General features: G+C 40.3%; 1 protein-coding gene across 9 annotated transcripts in view; it reads right to left on the reverse strand.

Annotated features, from left to right (window-relative positions):
* RGS7 (regulator of G protein signaling 7) overlaps positions 1–21,819 on the reverse strand; it is a 416,293-nt gene that overhangs the window by 84,214 nt on the left and 310,260 nt on the right. For all 9 annotated transcript variants that reach the window (XM_037895306.2, XM_037895308.2, XM_037895311.2 and 6 more), the window contains 2 exons: positions 11,271–11,377; positions 264–315 (listed from right to left, as the gene is read on the reverse strand). In XM_037895306.2, coding sequence (XP_037751234.1) covers positions 264–315; positions 11,271–11,377 — 159 coding nt within the window. The remainder of the gene's footprint in view (positions 1–263; positions 316–11,270; positions 11,378–21,819) is intronic.

The raw sequence follows: 21,819 nt of genomic DNA on the forward strand, positions 1-21,819 counted from the left end.
ACCATACGTATTTACAATGTGCACAGCAGTGCAATGCTATTTTTGTATTCCTGGATCACATTCATATTTGACCTCTGCCTTAATAAACTTTGTAAAATCAAAGCCAACCTTGAGCTGAGCATCAGCAGTTCTTGCACTGGGATTGAACAAGACACCAACAGTGTTTTTAATGGTTGGATGGCTAAACAAGACAGCCTTCAATAATGTTTTTATACATACAATACAAGACTCCTGATAGAAAGAGAATAGATATCCACACTGACCATAGTCTGTATTTTCCGGCTCCCAACAATTTGATGGCCAAAAATAGGGTGTCTATAGAACAAAACAAAATAAAACAAAAAAGCAGGGAATTCAGGTTAGACAAAGCAAGCATTATACAATTCCTAGACTGACACTGTTTTGTAAAGGTTATTTATGCTTTCTTGGGAAATCCACTGTACTTTAAATCCAGCAATTTTGAAATAGGCATCAAAATGACAAATTACTTTTGTATGCTTTTTTATGGTATTTGTGTAGTGTTCCAGAATGGCAGATAAGAAGAATGAAGTATTATTATTATTGAAAAACTATGGAACAGGTAAAGGGCAGCCCTACTTTCCCCAGGAACATGCTCACACCGACCTGAAGAATCAACGTTTAGAGGTGAGAAGTTTTTGCATTCTTTATGACCCGTTCAATCTCTGATTTTGCAGAACTTGTGATTAATATATGTTAAGGTTCTAGGCAACTCACTAGTAGATATTTATTAGAGCTGGTCAAAAAGGACAGGCTGTTTTCACAAAAATATTCAAAATTTCAAAGTTGTATTACTGTCAAAGCCTTCAAAATGCACTTCTTTATTTTTCCATTTAAAAAAAATATCTAAAATGTTATTGACTTTTTTCTTTTATTGTAAACTAAATTAATTTTTTATTTCAATAGAATTTTGTTTACATCGTTGGGGAAGATATCTTTAAGAGTTATTAATATTTTGTAAGAAATGAAGAAAATAATTCATTTTTGAAAAAGACTATTTCAATGAAAAACCTTGTTCGATGAAAAAATCAGACAGCTCTAGTATTTATATACACAGTATATTCATATGTATACACGAATATGAAATTTGAGATGTCATATTAGTATAGTCAAATGTCAGTATTGGTGTTGGTTTGAGCCTGCATTTGGGGAGAAAGAAGGAACTCTTCTGGGATTTCCCTTCGTTTTACTATGTATTTCCAGCCACCATCATCAAAGGCCTCACAGCACAATGAATCTGGTTTGATGACTTCAGAACCCATCAATGTTGCCCCAGGTGTCATCACATTTTCTTTCACAGGGAAGATCTTTTTGCAGAATAATGGCCTTTTGTCCAATTGAGAAATTTTCACAAAATATTTGTTTTTGAATTGTTTCCCCTGATGGAATTGGAAAATGAAAAATGTTGTCTTTTTTTAGAGTGGATTTTTTGTTTGTTTGTTTTATTTTTCCTTCCCTTCCCTCTCTCTGTTTTTCCTCATCCTCCCACACCCACACCTTTTCAGTGGTACAATGGAAAACAACGAGAGAAAAGGTGGTGAAAGAGAAAAAGGCGGAAAGTGAAAAGTGAAAAAGCAAAATGAAAAAACAAAATTTCAAAAAAAAAATGGTCAAAACTAAAAATTTCTGATTAAAATGTTCATGAAATATTGCTACTAAATGAAAAATCATTCCACCTGCAGAATTAAAATGCTTTGAAATATTTCACAGGAATATATTTTCCATTTGTCTGTCATTGCTAATTAATTGGTATTCACAGTTCTAGAGCTCTGATGTTAATTTACATTACAACTCATTGCATAAACTGAGGATCATTTTGCCAGGTTCCAATGATTAAATGTTAATCTTAAATAATGGCAGCCCACCCTGGGGAGAGACTCAGAGAGCCTTTCTCATAGCACTCCCATACATGGCGGTAAACAGACATGCCCTCCCACCCAAAAATCCATGCACAACTCTATACCTAAATTATCAGAAGCATATGCTAATCCTTTTTTAAGAGATGCAGCAGGGCCCACTAATAAATATGTTTCCTCAAGGTACTTGGCAGCATCATGCCTGCTTTATCCATACGGAGACATACTGACTCCAGGCATGCCACTCTCAAAGCACACGCCTTCCCAGTCCCTGAGTCTGCATGGCTGTAAATGCAGGAGTCTGAATTTAGCCCTAAAGCTGTACTAAAACAAGCTGACACTGATATCACCCAGAGTCTTGGACAGCAATCCCTTGAGCGGAACTGGAAATGTGTAAGCCATATGTTGCAGCTTTTCTCTCTTAGCCAACAAACAGTTCTTCCAGGCAGAGCAATAACATTGTCCTTTTCTTAAATGGACGCTATAGGTCTTAGCCTTATCTCAAACATGTGACGCGCCTCGTTGCATCTCTGCAATTCAAGTATTTACTTTACATCCTTCTCCTTCCTCTCCCAACCTTTCCCAGCATTTAAGAACTGGGTAAAATAGTGGACCATGAAGAATCTCCTGGAGATGAGGAAAAGTATGAACCCTAAAGACTTAGGAAAGGGGTTTAACTTATCCAAGGAAGGAAGAACAGAAGAGGGGGGCAGGTCTATAGAAATAAGAAACAAGAGATCCAGGGCATATTGCAGAGTGGGGTGTATGTAAGTGAGGCGTGGGATTCACTATAAGTGTGTGTGTGTAGAAGGAAGGGGAGACTAGCTGTTCACCTCTCAGCTGGTTAAGAACCTCCCAGAGCTATGCAAAGAATCTCTGCCCATGTTTATGATCTCCTCTGTGATGAACTGTAGTTTCCAAATGCATGTGACTGCCAACCTAGGCAGAGTTTGAGTGGGTGGTGGAGTTTTTATCTAATTATTTTGCACACCTCAATCATCAACTGTAGTAGAATTATCTGCTGTGTACCTCACAATACAGATACCTTAGGGTACACACATTAAAAACCTCCTGAAAACCCCATGACATGTTTTACAATTTTCAGGCAATTGAAAGCTTTGACTGGGAGATTTACAGAGATGTTGCAGTACAAGCATTTTGTACGATAACCATTTTCATAGAGAAGATTATCAAACATTAGCTTTTTTGAGTGGAATGTTGAAAACCTGAAGGACCTATCAGTCGTTAAAAATTTCATTTTTCCTGAGGAGTGGCTGTCAAGTGGTTTGCCATGAATGAGTGGTAACATTCCCTATTTGCTACTTTGCCATGACATCCTATTTATAGCTGGAAAGAAGGCGGGCTGCGGAATAGTTTTGGGAAAATCAAATAGTGTTTATCAGCCCAGGCAGAAATAATGCTGCCAATTTACATCACTACAATTTTAAAGCATTTGGTCTACATGTATCTATAATTGGGCAGGCAGTTCTATTCAGTCCTGTGGCTGGAGAAATAAGGTCATATCTAGCACCAAAAATATCATCACAGACCCAAACTGATTGGTTTGTATAGAACAGATTATCTCTATAAGGTCATTACAAGCTTATAAAAAGAGAAAAGTGGCTCTAGGCAAGCAATTGTATGTTGTCCAATCTGGATTATATTTTTATATTACTTTCTAAATTTAACCATAGCAATCTATATCCAGGCCCCTTCTGCTAATAAAAATGTATAAAACCAACTCCTGTAATCCAAGTATATATCCCCATATTACATTTACTTGCATTGGTATTTTGCTAGTAATTTAGCAAAGGAACAAAGAACAGTTCTATCTTGGCTCTACCATAAAACAAATCATCCTCCTCATCATCCTAGAATTTTAAGTATTGAAGGCACTTGGTAATTTTAGGGTTGCTAACCTTGCAGGATTGTCCTGGAATCTCTAGAAATTAAAGATTAATCTTTAATCAAAGATTATGTCATGTGATGAAATCTCCAGGAATTCATACAACCAAAGTTGGCAACTCTACTTGCTATTTCAAATAGAGAAAAACTTTGATTCAAACACAACACCTTTTTATAAAGCACTGTTAGTTTGTATGGTTTAAACTGTATTTTTAAAGGAGAAAGATACTATAGTTTACTTTAATCCCTCCCTTTGAATAGTTATAAGGGAAAGGTCTGTTCACCAGGGGACAGTTTAGTCTAATTAGTGTATATGGTGAGGAATATTCATGTCAAATGTAAACCTTTTGCTCCATATATTGTCATTCCTCTCCAGACAACTGCTAGGAACTGTTATGAACTCTAGAAATGGGGATCTATAATCTTAAAATATCATCAAATAAACAACGATTATACACATATTAAAATGCCTCATGTTCTCTAACATCTGCATTGGAGGAACTCAAACATTTTCCAATGGTAGGTAAGTTTTGTTATCCACATTTTAAAGATAAGGAAACTAAGGCCAAGGGAGAGTAAGTGGTTTGCCCAGGATAAGGAAGTCAGTGACAGAAACGAGTATGAAAACCAAGAGTGAAACCCTGGCCTGACTGAAATCAATGGGATTTTTGGCACTGACATCAACAGAGTCAGGATTTCATAACAAGGATCCTGATTCTCATTCTCACACTTGACTCATCAGACCACACAACATTCACTGTATGTCTCTCCTGTAATGAATGGAAACCTTAACCAATAATCTCCATATTACACATAAATATTTAATTTTGTTTTATTTATCTGTTGTTGTAAGACTTGGTGATTTAAATATAATTTAAGAACTTTGACTGTATGATATTTAAAGGAAATACATTCATCTCCAAAATATCAGTTGTACATTACTGATCTGTACATATTGATCTGACCAATAGACAGGGGTGGGATTATCACAAAGATACAGCATCCTTGGTCTTTGCTTAGAGACAAGGCACAAAAGTTATAGCCTGGATTTCCTATAGATGCACAAATGGATAGCTGATACCAGGCTGATCAGACATGGCATAAGGACATTGGGTGGCGGGATGGGTTCCTGCTGTGCATGACAAAAATGAATATACACTCAATATCATTACATTTGTATATATGCTGCTGCACAAAACCTAATCTCCCAGAATAAAGTGATTTTAAAAATAGTACAGATGAAAGCATCTGAGTATTACTTGTGTTATATGAAAAGGTAGAGAGACTGCAAACATATTTTAAATATCTACAACATGGAAACTTAAACTCCGTCCCATTCAACTGATATTGTTATATGTATTTCACATACAAAGAGAGACTTTATAAATGCAGTACTTTAAATTCTCTATCTTAACGCCTACTAAATTACTAGAACCACTCCATGCAGTAAGTAGCAAGTCTGACTCAGTTTAGCTTGTTAAAACCATAGCCTTGGGTGGCATAAACAACAGGAATAGATGAATATCTGACACAACAGATGTAAACTTACTAATGCCCGTCAACACTGATGTTTTGAAAATTTTTGTAGTTTAAGTGTATTTTATTGCATATGTTCATTTAATTTTAACAAATGTATTTCAGAAAGAAATTATACCAAAAGCACGGTGGCCAACTTTTGACTGATGCCTAACACAAACACACCCAAGAGCAAACTCTCATACAGCCACAGAACTGCAGCAAAGAAGTTAGCTGCTATGCTTATGGGTCCTTTGAATCATCAAGGGCCTTTAATTCCTTCAAACCAGGAATGATGGAGGCATAAATAGGCATGCCCAGGGGAGAAAAGGCCTGGAGCCAGAACATGGGTGTAATGTTAACTCTGCTTTTGCAATCTACATGTGTGCCCTTTGAGAAGCTGCTTATAACACCTTCCTGTAATTTAGCCTTAAATCTTTATTAGGGAGCCATTTTTCCATTAATTAGAGTAGCAGCAACATCATCTCTTACAAGTTAAAGACTAAACCCAAGGTTTTCTATATGTTATGTCATGTTGTATAAACTTTTAGGCAGATATATCTATGTAAAAAAAAGCCTTAGGGAAAAATATGTTAAATATTTCATGAGCATTCAACTTGCAACCTCAGATGTTGTATGATGAAAATTGTCCATTAGGATAAACTGCCTCCAAGGGAACAGATATTCATATTTTATTACAGTATACCATTCTTATTCTAGTACTATCCATCAGGAGGCACTGTATCCTAGTGGGGATAAGGCACTGGATTGGGACTAAGGAGACCAGGTTTCTATTTGTGCTTCTATTAGCGACCTCAGGCAAGATATTTAACCTCTTTGTGGGTCTCTTTCCCCATTTTTAAAATGGAGACACATAGCTCTTAGCTGTTTTATAAAGCACTTTATGATCTATGGATGAAAAAGTGCTATGTAACAACTAGTAAATATTGTTTATCATCATTGTCCCGATGTTAGGCTATTTATTTATTTAAATTAAAAAACAAGTAAAATCCTTTCTGTACCAAGGATAGATGGTTAACAGTGTGGTTCTTGTTCAGACAGTACCAGTAAACATTTCTCTGTTTTGGGAGAACACTTTCTTGAGACATTGGGAGCCCTAGATATGCCAAGAAGTGCCTTCATGCACAAGAGACTTCTTCGATATTTCTGTAGTTTTTAATGACTCATGGCAGTTCATTCAAATTTGGTCCTGGTGGACATGCTATATATCACCAGCTTGCCACTGAAGTGAGGAGAGCCAGGATGGGTATGCAGTTTGGAAAGTGGTCACACTCCGATCACTGGAAGGTTGTTCTGGGAAAGATTGGGAAGGTGGGGGAAGAAGAGTCAGGCACTTTTCACTAGGAAAGCAGACTTACAAACATGAGGCTGGATTAAAAGACTATTGGCTCACACGGAGTACAAGGAAACATGTAGTTGCATGATGTTCCAGGAAAGAATTCTGACAGGAATTCCCTCCTTCTGCTGGGGCAGGGAGGGAAGTAAATTACTTCACTTCTTTCTGGGGTTCAGCTTGCTTCCCTCCCCACCCATACTTGGCCAGCTACACGTCCCACCCACTTGCTCATATGTTGGGGGTAGGTATTGTGTGTGCAGCTCCTGTTTTCTTTTAGTCCTAGGGCTGCAATGAAAAAAGCCCTGCTGCTCACGGACTTCTGGGGGACTCATTACTTTTTAATTCCCTGAATGGCTGTGTTAGGGTTAGCCAAAATCTAGTCCTCTATGAAGTGTGCAACTATCTGGTAACTTTTAGATCTCCTCCTCTGAACAATAATATTAGGTGAACTGCCCCAGGAACAATTAGTGCTGATGCACCTAAAAATGGTGCAAATTGAAAACACTTATTTCTATTCCCACATACTTTTTAAAAGCTGGGGGCACTTATGATTTTTACAGCCCTCCTGATGGCTACAGTAGTAATAGAAAAGCATAATTTTGGTTGCAAAAGGGCAATTGAACAAGTGGAACATAAGCTCCACTCATATTGTCAGCCATTCATACAGAGGAGTAGCTTGTTAAAAAAAAAACAAAAACACCTGGAAATAATTACACTATCAAGAGAGAAAAAGGGGATTGGAACCCTTTGTCAGACATAGAAAAGGACAGAGTACATAACTGCAGCTAACCTATTTTCTGCATGGCAAGTCACTGCGCTGTAGTAGGAGAGTCTCTGCAGAGATGGACTCTGCAGTTTGAAGTATTGGCTACTACAAATGCTTTTTCTCTGTGTATCACAGTAGTCTAGAAATTGTTGGATTCTGTCCAGCCATGCTTCTATTTTTGATGCACCTGGGGAGATTTTCCACACCTCCCCAAAAAATTAAAGTCAAAGTAAAATAATTTTACCTTTTCCCAGTTGAATGGGCCATTCCCACCTCCTAATTTAACAGTTTTTGTATTGGTGTAATTTTGGTTAGAGCTGTGAGATTTTTACCAAAATAGTTATAAACTCAATTATACCAGTATAAAGCTGCCATGTATTGGTATAGCTTACCCCCATTATCGTCCATCAATAAACTATACCAGTATAAGCGCATTTATACCTGTATAACTGTGTCCACACTAGGGGGTTGTACTGCTTTAACTCTTCTGGTATAGTTGTTGTAGTACAATTCCTCTGTGCAGACAAGGTGTAGACTAGTTAATGAATGCTCCAGTAAAGAGCTCCAAAGCAGCAGCAGAACTGGGCGACCACCTGGCATTAAAGAGACCAGCAGCCACATCAGAGGATTGAGGGGCACTTTTAGAAATTACCTTATTTAATGAGTTATGTGTATATCCATCTGTCTTATATATGAGTATATGGGGCAGATCCTCAGCTGGTGTAAACTGATTAAAAGTTCCTCCCAAACATTTTCACCCAGAGTCACTGATTTATTTATTTATTGGCCTATCTATTGTGAAGAAATGCATTCTACACATTATTGGTTTGCTATCAAATATTCATATCGGTAAAGAGGTTAAACACAAGGGCTTTCCCTGAAATACCCTGCACAGGCTGGCTACAGCTACTACCCCTGGATGGTAAGGCACACAGTTAATTTAATACTAATCCACCTTTTTTTCTGCCCCTGATTTGTTGTGTTATGGAAGCCTTATATTTCCCAGATATGGGATATGAATAGATTAGTAATGGTGATTGTACTAGTATTGTAATACTAGTCAAATTTGTGCAGTAACACTCCCTCTCCTTGCCCAAATCAACTTCCTGTTCTTTCATGTTAGATTGACAGTATTGCAGGTATGTAGTTATAAATCTACACTACATTTTTGATATTGTGTGCTTTAGGCCAAAGATCATGCTGCTTTGCCAAAAAAGGGTAGTAGAGCAACAACAGAATCATAACATATTAGTGTAAGCAGTGTCAGGATGAGCTCCACCCTGACATCTGGTGGTGAGGTGTGGCAAGTTGTCGAAAAAAAACTTCAGGGGCCGATCTCATTTGCATAGGCACACCCACCCCGCCTAGACTGAGGCCATAGCTGCCCAAATGGTCACTTCAGCTGTTGTGGGATCCCCAGTGTCTGTTATTGGGGCGGGAAGAGTAAATTGTTATTACCCTGATTATGGGAACTGTGCTTGGAACTGTACTTGGCCTTTTGTTATGATGGAGGGACTCACCATCAACTGAGTAGCACTCGCTAGGCAAGGGTCATGGGTTCCAAAACTGTGTGAATTGAGAGAGACTTGAGACAGGTATTAGTACCTGGTGGTGTGGGCCCCTTTGTGAGGGCCTGAAGCACCAATTGCACCTCTGTCTCTCTCCACTGTGGAATGTCAGAGCTAATTTTGGGTCTATTAAGAGTCTTGCTACAGGTACTGGGCTGCATTCACGTTGGCCTTATGGTGCACCAGCACTAAGGCCCCCACTACTATGAGCTGAAATCACTGAGAGCTGAAATCACTAAGAGCTAAAATCACTGAGCACTGTGTCAAGTAGTGGGGAGCCGGAAGATCTAGCGTGCAGTGGTGCTGTTCGTGAGACGGCGAGCTGTGCAGAGCGGAGCCGTTCGTGAGACAGCGAGCTGAGCAGAGCTGTTTGTGAGACAGCGAGCTGTGCCGAGCAGAGCCGGTCGTGGTGGAGCGGAGCAGTCCGTGAGACAGCGGTGTGTTCGTGAGATGGCGAGCTGAGCAGAGCTGTTCGTGAGACGGCAAGCTGTGCAGAGCGGAGCCGTTCGTGAGACAGCGAGCTGTGCAGAGCAGAGCCGGTCGTGGTGGAGCGGAGCCGTTCGTGAGACAGCGGCGTGTTCGTGAGACGGCGAGCTGAGCAGAGCTGTTCGTGAGACGGCGAGCTGTGCGGAGTGGAGCCGGTCGTGGTGGAGCGGAGCCATCCGTGAGACAGCGGTGTGTTCGTGAGACGGCGAGCTGTGCAGAGCAGAGCCGGTCGTGGTGGAGCAGAGCCGTTCGTGAGACAGCGTAGCAGAGCAGAGCCCTGTGGGGCAGTCAGCTTCAGGACACGTAAGGTGCCCCTTACCCCTTTCCCCCACACACAGGCACATTTTAGCCAGACTGGGGAGTAACACTATGCAGATGAACTTTTGAACTCTGGGGCTGGACTTTTTGGACTTTGGGTGATTTGTGGATTGCTGGACTCAAGAGACGTTTGGGTGCTGGGACTCAAGAACCCGAGGGAAAGGGGCATGCCCCAATTTGCTTGGGGTGGTTTTTTTTGCTCATGGGTTGTGTTATGAATCCTGTTGGTGGTGTTTCCCCAACATAATGCCACATTGTTTCTCTTTGTTATTAAAAGGCTTTTTGCTACACTCAGACTATGTGCTTGCGAGAGGGGAAGTATTGCCTCTTGGAGGCGCCCAGCGGGGGTGGTATATATTTGTCCCAGGTCACTGGGTGGGGGCTCGAGCCGGTTTGCATTTTGTTATTGGAATGGATCCCCTAGATATTGAACCCGGCCCTTGTTGCTGCCAACTCTGATGGGCAGAAGGGTTACATTAGTCTAGAATGTCAAAAGGTGAGGTGTGGTATACAACTAAAATGGTGATCATGATTTGAAGGTAGGATTACTCTCCAACCTGTCATGTTTCTTCTACACTTGAAAGACATTGTTCTTCTCAGGTATCTTTGAACTACATTTTCTTTTTTTAAAGTAAAAGTTAGTCTTAAATGTCTGGGGGATGATATGCTAGCACCCCATCAGGCAGTCTTTTCTGGTTCTAATACATTTATCAAACGCCAGGATATCCAATCAATACTGTGGATCACATTTGTCTCAATGTACAGAACACGAAATCAAGCTGTTCATTGTATGAAACAGTAAAGAACTAATTTTAAAACTAGTGTAATAACATTAAAAAAGGTACAAATAAGTATGCAAATAAAAATAAAAACCTATAAGTAATATATATAAAATCAGATGTATTCTCCTAATCTGTACTAGAACACCTGCTCATTTCTACCATGAACACTAGTGTGACCAACTGATCAACATAGAAATCTCTCACTATAAATGTGAGATCATAATCGAATATGTGCTGGTAGAAGACACACATGTACATCTCTCAGAAGAGGAAATATTCTGTCTGAAGTGCTCTATAGGGCCTGTGAGGAAAAAGCCATAACATGTTTCATTCCACACCTCAGAACTCCATTGGATCTTTACAAAGGAGGGTCCTACTGAGGATTATGCTGTATGCAATTTTATTGCAGCTGTTAGACTTTTCAAGCCATTAGAGTTATTGTTATTTCAGAGAGGGACATTTCCACCCCCATATAATTTTAGGTACATATTTGTGATGGTCCTCAGCGTCTCTACATTTAAATTATTAACATACAGTTTCGGAACATAGTCCTATTAGCATTTTTAGGTATAAGATGAATTGATATCATTAACTGGGCCACTGAAAGGGGATGATACGATTACAGTTACAATAAATAGCATCTTGCTCTTAATATAAACCTTCATTTAAGCAACCCAAAAACATATTAAGCATACTTACTTGGAACCGGTAAAAGGTGCCATCATCCTTTAGTGTTAGAACATGGTCTGAGATTGGAAAGAAATAGCCATGGGCTGCCATTAACGTCCCCAAATGTAGAGCTTCCACTGTTGGGGTGTAGGGAAAGAAAAGAACATTTTTAAAAAATTAATCTTTTCTGTATTTACAGCAAGGGACCTTTATGTGACATTTCTTCCTGTCTCCTGTGAGTAAACACCCAGCTCTTTTACTATTTAATATAGAGATGGTACCAAAATTATTCCTCTTCCTAAGGAGTTGATTTGTACCTCTCCCATTCAACAGCTCTTCCTCTGCATTACCACTACCTTCATTACTGACTCACTCCATCCATTTCTCACTGAGAATTACTGCCATTGTGTTGTCTAACCCTTCCCTTTAGAACAGGTCTAGAAGATGACATGGTGTTAAAACAGCATGGGCTGGTACACCTTAGTGCGCCTCCCAGCTGCACCAGTGTGATAAGAGATTTCCCTACAGTCCTCAGTATAGACAATGTATTGAATGAAGAATGGCTTAAATTTATCTTAGCATACAAAACCACAGCCAATAAATATATATGCTAAGTGAAGGAGTACTTCTGGCACCTTAGAGACTCACACATTTATTAGAGCATAACCTTTCGTGGGCTACAGCCCACTTCATCGGATGCATAGAATGAAACATATAGTAAGAAGATATATATATACATACAGAGAAGGTGGAAGTTGCCATACAAACTGTAAGAGGCTAATTAATTAAGATGAGCTATTATCAGCAGGAGAAAAAACTTTTGTAGTGATAATCAAGATGGCCCATTTAGACAGTTGACAAGAAGGTGTGAGGATACTTAACATGGGGAAATAGATTCAATATGTGTAATGACCCAGCCACTCCCAGTCTCTATTCAAACCCAAGTTAATGGTATCTAGTTTGTATATTAATTCAAGCTCAGCACTTTCTCGTTCAAGTCTGTTTTTGAAGCTTTTCTGTTGCAGAATTGCCACCCTTAAATATTTTACTAAGTGGCCAGAGAAGTTGAAGTTTTTGAATGTTATGATTCCTGATGTCAGATTTGTGTCCATTTATTCTTTTGCGTAGAGACTGTCCGGTTTGGCCAATGTACATGACAGAGGGGCATTGTTGGCACATGATGGCATATATCACATTGGTAGATGTGCAGGTGAACGAGGCCCTGATGGCATGGCTAATGTGATTAGGTCCTATGATGGTGTCACTTGAATAAATATGTGGACAGAGTTGGCATCGGGCTTTGTTGCAAGGATAGGTTCTGGGTTAGTGTTTTTGTTGTGTGATGTGTGGTTGCTGGAGAGTATTTGCTTAAGGTTGGGGGGCTGTCTGTAAACGAGGGCTGGTCTGACTCCCAAGATCTGTGAGAGGTGAGGGATCATTTTTCAGGATAGGATGTAGATCTTTGATGATGCGCTGGAGAGGTTTTAGTTGGGGGCTGAAGGTGACAGCTAGTGACATTCTGTTATTTTCTTTGATGGGCCTGTCCTGTAGTAGGTGGCTTCTGGGTCACCTACTACATATGCTAAGTATTACACATATTCTTATATTTACATTGTACCATTGTTCAGTATTAGGTCCCAGGATATTGGCTACACACTTTGCAATTATTACAATTCTTCTGTCAGGAGAGCAGAGCCATACTATAACAAGAGTGGGATTGTAATAGTTACACCTTGTACTTCCTATGGTAGTTGAGTTCCTTGGCCCACAAGGTTAAGCTATTTCTCCACCAGTCCCTCCATATAACTTTACAAGCCAAACCAGGCTCTGGAATATTTATATACCCATGAAATAGACACACAACAATTTCTGCCATTTGAAATTTTGACAATACTCTATCAAGGATGGACCAATGGCATGCATAATTTCACTCTGAAAAATCGGTTACAGTTTTATGTGCAACACAATGTTCAAACTGGTAAATGCCTATAGTTTTGCTTTCTTTATGTTCATATCATACTTTAAAAAGGGGTGACTCTATTGTTGCAAATTCCTAATACTTAATTACTAGGTTGAAATCCCATTCCTCAGTTTTTCAGGATGGATCTAAATTGTATAGCCTCTCTAAGCCCTGGACGTAGAAGTTTAGCACAGAAACACCAGCAAGTCTTTGTGGTATTGGAGGAGATTACAGTCACAACATCAACATGGGAAAAATATCTATTCAATCTGTTGTTTCCTGTCCTTGCTACAAAAGTTTAAGGATGGGTTAATATTGTGCTCTTTTACACTAACTTATGTTAGTCTTGGCTATAAGAATGAAACAGTTCTGTTAGCTCACCCATATTTCATGAGCAATATGTGCAAACTCTCTTTTCACCTTTCCGCTCACTTTAACACTTTCATCATGAGTATTTTAAATTTTTCAAGAGGATGAGTGGGAATTTGTAGCTGCCCTGAATCCACCCACCCCCAGAACCCCTCTTGGGTTCAGGGACAGGCAACTTCCCCACTTAGCCCACCTAACCACAACCCCAATTCTGTCTCTGCTTCATGACAAACACCTCTTGCTCCCGTAATCTGCAAATTAGTCCCAGTCCTGCTGGCATAGCAACTGACATCCTGGAACAGACAAATGATTGATGTAGCTCAGCATGATGTCTCTGACAGTCCACAGTACCAGATGCTTCAGAGTAAAGAACCAAATCCTCATAACAGACATTCTTGGAACAACATGACCAGAAAGAAAGTTTCTTGACCCCAGGCTTTTAGTAGTTCTGCCCTGAAACATGATAGGATAAACTTCATATGGGTACAAACTATCTAATGTAACCACAGATATTCTTGTTATTCATATATATTTATAAGCCATTAAATTCTATATCTTGTGCCAATGAATGCCAGAGGTTATTTTAAAAATAAATAAATAAACACCCCACCCCCTGTAATTATTTTAAAATCAAATGCCTTTTTATTTTAATATCCTCATTCTTTCACTGTGCAAGTGAGTAAATACCAGAAGACTCTCTTATCTAGCAGCTATTTAAATTATATCTCTACTTGTGTGGGGAAAAGGGGAGAAGAGAGAGTGACAGACAGATACAAAATGACTGAAAGAAGAAATCCACCAGTCTCCTTTTTTAAAGTAAGTTTGATTATGGATGGCTGGGTTCGCAAGGGGAAGGACAGAAAGGGTGGCTCAAATAGGAATAAATAGTTTTAAAAACTTTTAATAGGTTTATTTACAGCGATACAGTACAATAAAACAACTCAATGCCTTTTCTCACATCCATATCTCCTCAGTTTCTCTCCTCAGAGAGAGAAGGATCTGACTGGTCTCCAAAGGCATGATCCTGCTCTCACTGAAGTCCAAAGTAGAGTTCCCATTGACTTCAGTGGTGCAGGGTCAAGCCTCTGGAGGGACAGGAGAGCATTGAATGATGATATCATCATGTTGATGCATGTCAATAAGAAGCACCAGAAAGTTTCAAATCTTCTAAGTCTGAACATAAATTTACCCTTCTATACAAGATGTATGACTGTAAGGATTGCACATTTATATGGTTGGCAACAGTATACAGAATTACAATAGCAAGGATGAAAAAAGAAAATATGAGGTTTGGAATAAATATAAACCCTCAGGGCATAAGCTAAACTAATGAAGGTTAGAAGGAAACAATCTGTAGGGTTCTTGTACCTTTCTCTACAGTAGCTTGTGGTGGCCACTTTGGGAGACAAGATACTTCATGAACTAGATGGTTTGATCCAGTAGAGCAATTCCTATGTAACTGAAGAAATGTAAATCCCATAGGAAAGCAAATTTATCTTTGAGATTTCTAAAGTGTTATTAGCAACATAACTAAGCAAAATCACCTTTAAATTTAAGTTTAACTTGGCAGTGTCCCTTTAAATATTTCTAATAATGCATACAATTGTTAATACAAAGTAACTTCATCAAAAGTACCTAAGTAGCTTAGGATCCTAGTCTCATTGACTTTCAAAGTCACTTAGGCACTTTTGAAAATTTTACACACTCTCAAACACACCTTAGCTATGTCTGCAAAACAATTCAAAAGTTATTACTCTCCTCGTGCGCTATGATTTTTGAATACACAAGTTAGCCCTTGAAGTTGGAGGTACTGAAAGGGCATATCTGAGATTCCGGCAGTGACTTCAATAAGGCTCTGCATGCAAAAAGTATTCAGGATAGGACTTGAAATGTGCCTTTACTCTGTGGTTTGTGAATGGGAGGGATATGGGAATAAGAATTCTAAACAAGACTATTACAGGTCTATTGATTTAATATTGGTCATAAGGGACTCTCTAATCTTACAGAACAGCAAGGTGACACCAAAGTAATATGCTTTTTCCTTTCCCCCTTATCTTTCTTTCCGGGACTGCAGTCAGAAAACCCACAACCCATAAAATATTAACGGGTCTGACAGAGATTAGGCTGAAAATGTCTTTACCACACTGTTCGCTTAACTATTGCTAAGTCTCTCGATGCTGGCTGATTTGACATATTATATACTGCATTGCCATCCATAAACATACGAGAGTGGGCTAGAAGCAGAGTTTCAGCCTCCTACACTGAGTTCTATTACTATAATACTTTGTTGTGAGAGTTGTCAGGTCATTTGTTTGGACACATTGTACATTTTCGGTTTTGAAAAAGATATTTGGGATAGGCCAGAATTAGCTACTGGTATGTGTGACATTCTAGTGCCAAATATAATATGGATGTAGCCCCAGATACTCAGAACTGTTGTGCTTGTGTGCTATGATTTTTGAATGCATCAGTTAGCTCCAGAAATCAGAGGTACTGAGAGGGCATATCTGAGATTCCATGTGGGTGCTGGAAAGAAGGAGACTGTGACTGTAAGGAGTTTGTGTATGGATAGAGCAGGGAGTGGGGGGACAGCAATAGCCAGGAGGTGGAAACATCTGAAGAAGGAGGCAGTTAGCGGGGCCTGCCAGGTCACTCTAGATCAGGGGTGGGCAAGCTTTTTGGCCTGAGGGCCACACTCTAGATCAGGGGTGGGGAAATTGTATGCAGGGCCTGGGCAGGGAGTTGAGATGCAGGAGGGAGTGCGCGGTGTGGGAGGGGGTGTGGTGTGCAGGAACGGGCTCAAGGCAACGGATTAGGGCAGAGGAGGTGTGTGGAGTGTATGAGGGAGCTCAGGGCAGGGGATTGGGGTGCAAGAGGGTGTAGGGTGCAGCAGAGGGCTCTGGGGAGAGAGTTGGGGCAGGAGGGGTTCAGACTTTGGCCCAGTGCCGCTTACCTAAAGCAGCTCCAGGGTGGCAGCGGCGTGCACCGGGGCCAGGGCAGGCTCCCTGCCTGCCTGCCCTGGCCCCAAGCCGCGCCGCTCTGGGAAGCAGCAGGAACCACGCCCCTGCGCGGCCCCTGGGGAAGGGGGAAGCACAGGGCTCCACGCGCTGCCCTTGCCACGCCTCCAGGTACCTCCCCCAAAGCTCCCATTGGCTGCGGTTCCCTGTTCCCGGCCAATGGGAGCTGGGAAGGCAGTGCCCGGAGGCAAGGGCAACCCGCAGAGCCCTCTGCCCCCCGTCGGGCGGCAGAGACGTGGTGCCGGCTGCTTGTAAGAGCAGCGTGGGGCCTGCGGCACCACGGGGGATGATCCCGCAGGCCTGATCCAAAGCTCTGAGGGGCCAGATCTGGCCTGTGGGCCGTAGTTTGCCCACCCCTGCTCTCGAGATAGAGGAAGGTTGAGTATAGTGGGGGCAGAAGGAAAGAAGTTTAACGCAGCAGTCAAGAGTAAGGGATCCTGTCATCCCTAAACACAGTCCTTCCAAGTGAGCCTTGGGGTGCTTTGGCAGGACACTGATCCCACTTCTTCTTCAGCTAGAGAGAGGACTTCCAATCCTAGAGTTGTCAGTCCAACATCTTTTCAAAGCCCTGCTGCAGTGCCACAAAAATATATAGAAACACAAAGAGTCTTAGCTACATAGCAGATCAGAACTTTTCTAACCTGGGGAATCTGAGGAAGACATGTTACCAACTTTATAAAAAGCACATGTTTTTGTCTACGAATACTGATGCGAGAGGCATTTCACGTTCCAAGAATGCCTCAACCCACTCCCCACCAATGAAAGGCTAATACATGGGGCAATTATGTAATCTAGGCTTCTTCACGATACTTATTATTTCAGGAAGAGAAGGCAAATAAACTATCAATCAAATTCTTTTCAAGCAGGTGAACAACTGGCACAAAGATCTCTTACTGTCTAATATCAAATTAAGAAGAGACAAATGCTATTAAGCTTGGCAAATCAGCAGTAGAGCTTCTGCACAGAAAAAAAATCCTAACTCCCCAAAAGTTTCTGATCTCCAAAACAAAAAGTACTTGAGTGTACTGATGCATTACAAAACACCAAAAAGGCAACTCTTCAATAGGCAGCTTAGCTTCCCAACATCAGATTCAAAAAGGAACATAGCAAGAAGGCCAAATGAAAAAGTATGGTAGGACTTAAAAAGCAAAATCATGAGCTTGAGAAGGAAAATTGAGCCAGCAACAGAATTGCCCTATGTGCCTAAATAAAGGAATTCAATCCAGATTCTGCATTTTTAGACATCACTGCAAGGGGAGTCAGGAGGTTTAGATTTGAAAAAGCTCCTTTCATGTCCAAGAATGACAGAGGAAGAGGGGATCACCACAGACTGCTGTGAAGTACACGAGAAGAGAAAGTTCAGTTGAAGAACTCTTCTCTGAAAGAGACCTTGACAAATACTTTAAAACATACTACCTTGCAAATTCTTCTTGGGTAAAAAGAAAAAAAAAGTTTGTATCAGACACTGAATATATATTCCGAAATCCTGGCGCATACAGCGAACAATGAGAAGATTCGGCATTACCTTATTGAATAAGTGCATACAGATATATACATGGATGTCAAGTGCGATACGCACACAGTTGCATGACTTCCAGTTCATCAGCCACTTCATCTAAGAATATCTGAACCAAATGATGCTCTCAGTTACACTCGACTAAGTTCACTGACGAGTTACCATTTAGGCATTGTCACGAAACTGTCCATGGTAGAGTGCCACCTTTAGGAGCTATGTGGGGAGCACATGTATCAGAGTCCATTTACCCCCTGCACCTCAGCGAGTGCTGCAGAATGTGTCTTTCTAGCGGGTTGGCACTCAACCCCCCGGTCAAGACCTCTTGGCTGTTTTCTCCCCTCCTGGTGTCTCCGGTGAAACAACAAACCAGCCCACAGACAGCAAACAAGGTAAACCAAAAGAAAGGAAAAGAAAAATCTGTAGGCCACTCCATCCAGGATATGGGCCTTTCTTACCTCAGAGGGGCCTGGAAGTATCACTGTGCACTTCAGAATTCACAGGGCTTCAGTGCAAATCTCAGTCTTTCCCCCCTTTTAGCTCAGGTGATCCACACCCTCCTTTCTACAAGAGTAGGGGCTCTGCAGACTGTCAGTTCTCTCTACGGGGCTGGAGAAGCTCAATAGTTTGTTCCTTTCTCAGGGTTGCCCCAATCTTGACCTTTCCCCCCTGCTTTCCCCTCCCCCCCCCCCCCTTTTTTTTAAATAGTGAAGCAGATTTGACTGGATAGTCTATAGCAACCACCAGCTATCACTCCTAAATACCTGAAAAGAAAAGGAGTACTTGTGGCACCTTAGAGACTAACAAATTTATTTGAGCATAAGCTTTCGTGAGCTACAGCTCACTTCATCGGATGCATATGCTCAAATAAATTTGTTAGTCTCTAAGGTGCCACAAGCATTCCTTTTCTTTTTGCGAATACAAACTAACACGGCTGCTACTCTGAATCCTAAATACCTAGTGGGTTATATTCTCTCACTATGCCCTGTGTCTTTTAGATAATGTAAAAACGCCCTTCTAAAATTACCTCATATTCCTGATACTTTGCTGAAGAACAATGAAACTTTTGTTACCTTAAGTCATTTAAATTTCTCAAAGAGCTTTTCCCCTTTCACTATAAAGATCTTACATACCCCAAGAAGGTGATCAATTGTTTCTTCTACTTTACAGCCCACACACAGCCTATCTTTGTGTTTGTTTATTTAAAAATATTTGTTTAATTCACAATGGCCAGTTAGCGATCTAAACAAAATCACTTCATTTTTCTTATCCAGCCTTGAAGTACATCATTATCCTCAACTCTGAGGCACAATTCAAAAAATATTCTTCACCTTTTTTAATTGATCCAGTTTGTTGCCATTCCTCTTTTAAATTTTTCTGTAGTAGGCTTCTTGATTTCCTTTTTACCCAAGGCATTTCTATGTGAATCCTTCCATTTCTTACAGCCCTTGTAGCTGCTTTGTTAACCATTTCTTTCCCTGTTATCCCAAGATGTGCTGGGATCTGAGCAAATGTTACATGTATCCCCATCTGTACTAACTCTGTTATTAGAAATATAATTTCACTGATTAAATCACTTGTATATATGGAGACACCCTTTTTTCTTGCCATAAGGCCTGATATTGAATCGGAAAAAATTACCACCACTGCTGGGCATAAATCCCAGATCCAGTTTAATGCTAGCATTATTGCTACTAGTTTGGCAATATCAGATATTCTTTTAGATGTTCTAATTCTCAATTTTGGTATACAATATGCTGCCCCTATTCTTCCTCTTTTTTTTTGCATCCATCTTTATATAACTAACAAAAAGCTATTCCACTTTTCATCTCCATGCTGGTACACTTCAATTTTTATACCTATAGCCTCCTTTTTACTCTTAGACTTATAAAATAGATCTAAATCCACTTTGGACATCCATCCACAACTAATTTTTAATGATAAAAAGTTTTGACTGTCAATTTAACTTTTCCTGGTCTTTCAACTCCTGCATCGACATTTTAACTGGAATGGCATGTGGAGTTCTAACATTGTGTGCAATAGGTTGCCTACTGAATTCCCCAAAATACTCATATTTTCTTGGTACTTTCATCATTGCTATTCCCATTAACTTTAGCCCAGAAATTTAGGTCCAGTTGTTTCATTCATAGTGCAACTGGCATTTCACTAGCAGCTATCTGCAGGGCGTATAAGGGCATGGTAATAAATGCACTGTACATAACTTGTACTAGTGTTAAATCCAATTTTTTAAATTCTGATTTTGATGCTGATCCAAAAGCTGGGCAGCAACAGTTGATAAGAGGTCTGGATTAAAGCTCTGGAGACCATCAGCAGTGTTTTTTTACTCACCCCCCAGTTAGTGTCAGCAATACTTTTAAGGAGGTTGACCCTTCCTTTGCATTTATTTTTAACATAATCTGTCTGATCTTTCCAAAGTAATTTAGTATGAAATACTTCCACTAGACATCTAAACCTTTTAACTATATCTATTTCTTGTCCACACTGTTACAGATTCCTTTGTAGCTTTCTTTTTTGCAAATATCTATTCTTTGGTTAAAGCAATGGAAAATTTTAAATCCCACGCATTTCCCCAATCTGAGGTCTCTCATCACACTTTGTTGAGTCTCTTTTCTGCCACCTCAATATTCCTGTTCCTAACCCATAGAACATGACCATCTGCAAACAGAGTGACACGCACTCTGGCACTTACTCATTTTGGAAGATCATTTATCATAAGAAGCCTTGTGGATGTGGGGGAGCGATAGACGTGGTGTATCTTGACTTTAGTAAGGCTTTTGATACTGTCTCTCATGACCTTCTCATAAACAAACTAGGAAAATGCAACCTCAGTGGAGCTACTATATGGTGGGTGCAAAACTGGTTAGAAAACCATTCCCAGAGAGTAGTTATCAGTGGTTCACAGTCATGCTGGAAGGGCATAACGAATGGGGTCCTGCATGGGTCAGTTCTGGGTCCGGTTCTGTTCAATATCTTCATCAATAATTTAGATAATGGCATAGAGAGTACACTTATAAAGTTTGCGGACGATGCCAAGCTGGGAAGGGTTGTGAGTGTTTGGAGGATAGGATTAAAATTCAAAATGATCTGGACAAACTGGAGAAATGGTCTGAAGTAAATAGGATGAAATTCAATAAGGACAAATGCAAAGTACTCCACTTAGGAAAGAACAATCAGTTGCACACATACAAAATAGGAAATGACTACCTAGGAAGGAATACTGTGGAAAGGGATTTGGGGGTCATAACGGACCACAAGCTAAATATGAGTCAACGGTGTAACGCTATTGCAAAAAAAGCAAACATCCTTCTGGGATGTATTAGCAGGAGTGTTATAAGCAAGGCACGAGAAGTAATTCTTTTGCTCTATTCCACACTGATTAGGCCTCAACTGGAGTATTGTGTCCAGTTCTGGGCACCACATTTAATGAAGGACAAAACTATTAAAGATCTAGAAAACATGACCTATGAGAGAAGATTGAAAAAATTGGGTTTGTTTAGTCTGGAAAAGAGAAGACGGAGAGGGGACGTAACAGTTTTCAATTATGTAAAACGGTGTTACAAGGAGGAGGAAGAAAAATTGTTTTTCTTAACCTCTGAGGATAGGACAAGAAAAAATGGGCTTAAATTGCAGCAAAGGAGGTTTAAGTTGGACATTAGGAAAAACTTCCTAACTTTCAGGGTGGTTAAGCACTGGAATAAA

The sequence above is a fragment of the Chelonia mydas genome, chromosome 3 (assembly GCF_015237465.2).
Source record: "Chelonia mydas isolate rCheMyd1 chromosome 3, rCheMyd1.pri.v2, whole genome shotgun sequence".
NCBI lineage: Eukaryota > Metazoa > Chordata > Testudines > Cheloniidae > Chelonia > Chelonia mydas.